Genomic DNA, 7360 nt, shown 5'->3' with positions numbered 1-7360 from the left:
AAGTGTTAGACTAGTGTGTGTGTGTGAGTGAGAGTGTACATGAGAGAGAGTGTGTGTGTGTGTGTGAGAGAGAGAGTGAGTGTGTTTGTGTACGTGAGAGTGAGTGTGTGTGTGTTTGTGTACACACACGTGAGAGTGAGTGTGTGTACGTGTGTGTGTGTGTGTGTACGTGAGAGTGAGTGTGTGTGAGAGAGAGATTGAGTGTGTGTTTGTGTATGTGAGAGTGTGTGTGTGAGTGTGTGTGTGTGTGTGTGTGAGTGAGTGTGTGAGAGTGAATACATGAGAGTACATGAAAGTGTGTGTGAGTGAGTGAGTGTGTGTTTGTGTACGTGAGAGTGAGTGTGTGTGTTAGTGCGAGAGTGTGTGTTAGTGTGAGAGTGTTTGAGAGAGAGTTAGAGAGTGTGAGAGTGAGTGTGTGAGAAAGAGAGAGTGTGCGTGTGAGTGTGTGTGTGTGTGTTTGTGTACGTGAGAGAGAGAGAGAGAGAGAGAGTGTGTGTGTGTGTGTGTGTGTGTGTGTGTGTCGGGGTCAGACGGACGCTCTACTGGCTCTTTAAACACTGGAGGAACGGCTGACTTTAAATCCTGGTCCAGATGGGATTTCTCCCAGTGATCATAAAAGCTCTGAAGACAGTTCACAAATCAAAAGCTGCAGTATTATGTTAAGCTTTTGCACTGTTATTGTTATTGCATGTTTGCGCATACAAACGTAATTCACAACTTCGCGAAGGAGAATTTGAGATTGACACCGCGGCTCAGACACACAATTTATGCACACATTACGATGCGGCTCGCGGATGAAGAAAACTGTGCCCGGAAAATGATTAAACCGCAACTGTAAACTCGATCGTGTCTATATAAGTGTCACGTGATCATGCTTGTATTGAGAAAGAGCGCGTGAAGTCGGTAGCGGGATTAAGCGGAATTCAATATGCGGGTTTAAGTGGAAAACCCGGAGATCTCGAGAGGTCATCCCTCTTTCCGGAGTGAAAGAAAGTAGTGCTTCAGGTGGTCCTCGGTGAATCATTCATGTTCCCTCTGCTGAGCTCAACTTTACGGTGTGTGTGTGTGTGTGTGTGTGTGTTGGTCAAATGAATGACTTTATAAGTCAATAGCCTATTTGACCTTTTTTGGCGTAAGTGAATATTGCTTTTTGTTTTAAATCACGTGATATGATGTGTGATTGTGTTAGTGATTGTTAAAGTCTGAGACATCATTGAAATATATGGGATTTTTTTCATATCAACCTGGAAATAAAGTTTTAGAAAGTTTTTTTAAAGTAAAAAAAAAAAAAAATTCAGTTTCAGTTTTTCATTAGCTTATATAATACATATAATACATGTCTCTCTCTCTCACTCTCTCTCTCTCTGTGTGTGTGTGTGTGTGTGTGTGTGTGTGTGTGTGAGTGAGTGAGTGCGCGTGTGTATATCTTGTGTGTGTGTGTGTGTGTGTGTGTGTGTGTGTGTGTGTGTGTGTGTGTGTGTGTATATGCAAATGCACATACATGCACATTTTTCAGTCCTCACACTGCCATAGTAACGAGACACACATGATCACACACACACACACACACACACACACACACACACACACACACACACACACACACACACACACACACACACACACACTATTCAAAACTATGATTTTGTCTTCTTGGGACAGAGACGTTTTGATGTTCCAGATTTATGAATGTCTTTTAAATCCTAATTCTTCTCGCAGACACTAATGCCCTTAGCAGGCCTGTGTTTGCTTATAGGCCTGAACACTTCTAATATGACTCACAAGAACCGTTAATATGAATATGGTATTTATGAATGTTCATCTTGCAGTAGCTATGCGCTTATCAGTTTATGAACAGAACTCATTAAACTACATAAACTCTCCGTTATCACAAACTTATGTAAACTGCCTGTCTCTTTATCAAAGGCCGTGAGGTTTAATAAACCAGACCAGAGTGTCCAGAGAAAACCCTTTTTTTTTTGCAATACTTGAATGTATAATAACTCATCTGAAGATGTAAAATATACACTAATAGTAATGTCACGAAGCTCTAATATCTCTGGATGGATTATTGTGTAAATCCTGGAATAGTTTTACCCTGACATTACGCAGTCCACCTCATTATATGGCATGTGAAGTGTAGCTTAGACAGCCAGAGTCCATAAATGGAGTAGTTTTTGATGCGCAGATCTGAACCTACATTCATAAAACACACTCATCCGCTCTGTTGCTGATATCTGGAGCCAGCGAATGTATACAAACTATAAATCCAGGCTCTTCGCTCTCTGTTTATTGTTGGACGCCAAATTTCACCCAGCTCACATTTTTTTTAAGGGCGAAAAGCCTTGGCAGAATTACATTAACCTGACTCAAAGAAGGACTCGCAGGCCAAAGACGACGCTTTCACCATCCGTCACAGCCTTATGATGTCAGTGCTTCACAAACAGAGGGAAAAAACGATCCAACGAGATGCTGCATGTCTGGGTTACACTGGGGAAAAGAGCTTGAAGAGCTATTTCTACCTGATTATTAATTGAGCTAATGTACGTTGACTCAGTGATATTAAATATTTTTGTGTTAAAAAAAGTCATTTAGATTTTAAGGTTTTTTTTTCTTTTCTTTTTTTTTCTGTGAATAGACTATTTAATTTAATAGCAATTAAATCTCAACTCAAAAAAATGCTGGGTTGTTTTAACCCAATTGTGGGTCAAATATGGACAAACCCAGCCGTTGGGTTATATTTTCAGTCCAATGTTTGGGTATGTCCATATTTTACCCAAAATTGGGTTGAAACAAAACTAAATGGTAAGCAACAAATATATATAAATAGCCTAATTGTTAAAAAAGATAATAAATAAGCATTAAAACAGCCTTCCTCTTTTTTCTTAATGCATGTAGGCTAACTGGGGCTTTATTGTTTTCAGTTGTTTACTTTAAACACTATAATGATGCGTTGAATCTTTAGTTTGGATGACAGAATTCACTATTGCAATAAACTAAACCTGCTAGAAAAAAACAATCATGTGACGACTTGCCCCAATCTTCCTCCCCGCATCTTTTTTTTTTTTTTATCTGAAGTTTTACAAATTATTTTAAAACTTTCACAATTTCGATGTTTAATCTAATCTTTCCTGCAAACTTGTGAAAATGTCTTCGTCGTTAATTATGCAATGTTGCCATTCAACATCCGACAATAACTATTAGTGAGAAATGTGTTGCATGAGTTCATCACGATAGACAATTAACTCTTATTTAAATGCTTACGTAGGCTATATAACATATATGCACAATGTAAATAAGAATCATCATAATAATGAAGGCGATTATTATAATTATGCTATATTTAATTATTTAGAATAGTTAGCCTACATAAAAAGTGACATTCAAAATGCATCCGCTGTATTTATACTCGGTTAATCGTTGCTGAATTTTGGATGTTATTGGATTGTTAATCGTTATTGAATCGATAAATACACTTGGAATATTAGTAACAAATGTTTATTTACATTTTCAGTGCAAATACTTACAGACAAAATATAATACAATCAAGTCTTAATTCATGAACATTCGATTCCCAAATCGTCAAAAAAAAAAAAAAAAAAAAAAAGACGAGCGGTTCGGTTAAAGCAGAGCGATGCTTTCCTTCCTCGGGGATCACGAAGGGTCTGTTTCACGATGGAAGACATGATGAACCGATGGCTCGAGAAGGCCTGCGTGTGTGTGTGTGTGTGTGTGTGTGTGTGTGTGTGTGTGTGTGTGTGCTGTATTTGGTGTCTCTGTCCCGTCAGACGCTGTGTGTTTGTGTTCACATCAGATGACTCGGTTCCGGAAGTACTCGTGTGTTTGAGGTGTTCACATCAGATGACTCGGTTCTGGCAGGCTCGTGTGTTTGAGGTGTTCACTTAAGATGACTCGGTTCTGGCAGGCTCGTGTGTTTGAGGTGTTCACAATCACATCAGATGACTCGGTTCCGACAGTATTCGTGTGTTTGAGGTGTTCACTTCAGATGACTCGGTTCCGGCAGTACTCGTGTGTTTGAGCTGTTCACATCAGGAGACTCGGTTCCGGCCGGACTCGTGTGGCTGGACTCGGTTCTGTCGTGGAGTGTGTGCTGGTTGTGTCCTGCGTGCTGACAGTCGGAGCTCCGGGAATAATCACACTGGCTTTGTTGAGGTCAGAAATGTCCACGTCGCTTTTGTCCTCCGTATTGTCTTCGAATTCGGACTCGCTCGGTTCGCTTTCGCACTCGGAGTCGTCGCGCTCTTTCTGCTCGGTCTCGGTGGATTTATCCGGTTCTTTCTCTTTGTCCTTCTGCGCCTGCGCTTCTTTGGAATGCCTCCATTTCATCCGCCGGTTCTGGAACCAAACTTTTACCTAAAACAAGGTTATAATGATTATTATACTAGAATATTTGATCACCTTTGGTCACCTTCATTTATAGCTTATAGCGCGTTTTGGCTTTTAACAATATAGATTGTTTCAAAGCAGCTTTACAGAGATAATAGGACATTAAAGTAGAGATTGTTTTGGCTTTACAGCAGCTCTAGAATAAAGTTATTGTCCAGCTAAAATTAGTTTATTCATGTATTTATTTTAATACAATTTAATTATACACTCTAAAAAATGATGGGTTGTTTTAACCCATGTTTGGATCAAATATTAATTGGCTAATATTTTTGTTTTATTATATGTAAGTTAAAAATGTAAACCCAATAATGCCCATATTTGACCCAAGCATGGATCGAAACAACCCAGCATTTTTTAAATGCATGTTGCCTATTTGTATTATTACTATTATTATTTATTGTATGCACTGTTTTGATGTTTTTGTGATTTACAAATAAAGGATTAACGTGCATTATTAATTGCATTTACATCTACTATAGGCAACACAATTATAGCAAACACAAAACCATAAATCAAAAAGGTTTTGATCGAAATGCCGAGTGAAATTAGTCTACTTTTTTACTGAAGAATGCCAGAGATTCAGACAGTTTCCAAACATTACTGGAGAGTTTTGAAACTCTTATCACATTCCCCATGCTGTTTGTCGTGTCATTTCCGATATAAAACAAGACAGAAACTCTTGCCCAATGCCTCAAATTAGGCTGTTTTGAAATGAAACGACTGCACCCCTCCTTTATTTGCAATAATTCGTTATAATTGTGTTTCATTTCTCTAGAAATGTGTCGCAATGCTGCAGTTTTTCCACGAGCACGAGCACTCCAGATGGCCCGTGCGTCTAAAGCGAAATTCATTTTGCTAGTATCGTATCATAATTTAAAACCACACACACACACACACACACACACACACACACACACACACACACACGTATGTATATATATATATATTAGTAGTCAACATTTGAAGTGGATCAAAAAAAGTGAATCAAAGTTGTCCTAAGACGAGAACGGGTATTGTTCAAAATTCATGTATAACTTTGATGAAAGGTTTTGATCCACTTTAAATGTTGACTACTGTATATATAAAAGGCATTATCTTTATGCTGCAGTGATTTGCACGAATAGTGACCTGTGCATCGGTGAGTCCCAGCATCGCCGCCAGCTGTTTTCTGTCCGGCTTCGTGACGTACTTCTGGATCTCGAAGCGCTTCTCCAGGCCTTTCCTCTGCAGGTTGGAGAACACGGCTCTGGACCAGGATCTTTTCCTCTTGTAGGTCTGTGGCATTGTGTCTTTGGAGAGCACCGCATACGGCCCTGTTTGAGGCAAAAACACGCGCCGTTAGAACACAAGGGCATTTCAATGCAATTTAGACACAAATGCGTCATGCAAATGACTTTATAACTGACCAGAGTGCGTGTTATTGAATCATCTGGACATGTGCATGTGCGAAATAACCACCGCATTCACATGCATTCAGAGCAAAAGAAGACACTGCAGGAATTAAAGTTTAGTCCCTCTTTAGGGCTCCACTGGGATGTGATGTCTACACTACCTGGGAAGGAGTCCTGAAACTGATGTTGCCCTGATTGTCTGCTTATTGAACCCATCATGGAGGAGGTTTCGTCTATGGACGCGAAGTACGGGCTGGCAGACACATGGACTGCTGACTGCCGATTCAGACTAACAATCGATGTGAGATCTGTTCCAGAACGACAAAAACCAAACAATTCAACTAAATCCATTTGGATTAATTGCATAAACAGGGCCGTAACCGCCACAGATATTAGGATGGACGCGTCTAAAGCAAGAGCATTTTGCGGCTCACTGTGATTATGATGACTATATTCTAAATTAATCTAATTGTTCTGTCCTCTTTTTAATAAGTGAGGTGTGATGTGATACACTCACAAAAAAAAAAAAAAAAAAAAAAAACCTGATTCATAAAAACACTCTTACCTCTCAACGATGGCGCATCTTTTGCCTTCGGCTCGAAGTCTGTGGATAATATCCGATCGATCCCGAACTTGAGGTCTTTGCTGGACGGCGGGGGCGCGGAATGCGCGTGCATTGCGGATCTGGACACTGATGTCAAGTGTATTCCGTGCCGGTGATACGCGCGCGCGTCGGGGGTGACCGGGGACGGGCGCAGGGGAGACCCGGACGCGCGCGCCCCAATATGAGCCATAAGCGAAGATGAACCGGGGATATTTTCCGCATCTCCAACGTGCAGAATATCAGCAATGCAGAACGAGGGTTTTTTCATGCTATCCACCCCAAAACCACCCGAACAGTACGCGGTCCAAAGGCTAAAGTTCGATGCGTAAAACGGGTTGAGTCCCGTCGTGTACATCCCGGCAGGAGAAGCCAAAATCTCATGCAACGAGGACAAGCGCACTGTCAAAGTTTGAAGAGTTGAACTCTGTCGCGTTCCTCCTCGAGTATGAAACTCCACACAGGAGTCCGAGCAGCTCAAGCAGGACTTCTGTTATTGATTGGCTCTTGCTGAGCCAATGGAAGTTGACAGAAGTGTTCAACACGCCCCACAGAATATGAGTTTGACCGAGAGCACTTCCATTAAAAATCAACGCATTTATTAATGCGCAAAACACGCAACCATTGGAATTAAATTGCAACTTTTAATTGGATATCGCACGTGAAGATTTATGCAACGACTTATTAAATATAAGCGAATGCTCTTGATATATTAGCAAAGTTTTAGTTTACATATATGCATGCAGAGAGAGAGATCCAAATGGTTTTTTAATGTTGCACAGTTATGTTATGATTTTAGAAACGCATTAAAAGATGACTAATATAATGTTATAGGCTATAAATCATGCATTGAAATCAATATCGAGTTTTGCATGCATTCGCAACAGTTCTGACCATGTTTTCTATTTATATATACATATATTTTTTATTTTTTTTTAAATATGCAACCACAGTGTTCTCG

General features: G+C 40.1%; 1 protein-coding gene across 2 annotated transcripts; it reads right to left on the bottom strand.

Moving 5' to 3' along the window:
- Nucleotides 1-3482: 3482 nt before the first annotated feature.
- On the bottom strand, nucleotides 3483-6866 carry hlx1 (H2.0-like homeo box 1). 2 transcript variants are annotated; one of them, XM_084432992.1, is made up of 4 exons: nucleotides 6364-6866; nucleotides 5960-6106; nucleotides 5536-5720; nucleotides 3483-4374 (listed from the first exon to the last, which is right to left on the bottom strand). In XM_084432992.1, the coding sequence occupies exons 1-4, from the start codon at nucleotides 6755-6757 to the stop codon at nucleotides 4045-4047; spliced, it is 1056 nt and encodes a 351-aa protein (XP_084289118.1). In that variant the 5' UTR covers nucleotides 6758-6866; the 3' UTR covers nucleotides 3483-4044. The 2 variants fall into 2 exon arrangements, with proteins under 2 accessions (XP_084289118.1, XP_084289119.1); XM_084432993.1 differs by lacking the exon at nucleotides 5960-6106.
- Nucleotides 6867-7360: the final 494 nt, after the last annotated feature.

This window comes from Rutilus rutilus (genome assembly GCF_951802725.1).
Source record: "Rutilus rutilus genome assembly, chromosome: 15".
Taxonomy (NCBI): Eukaryota; Metazoa; Chordata; class Actinopteri; order Cypriniformes; family Leuciscidae; genus Rutilus; species Rutilus rutilus.
Note: the sequence above shows the minus strand (reverse complement) of the source record. Positions and strands in the feature narration are given on the sequence as shown.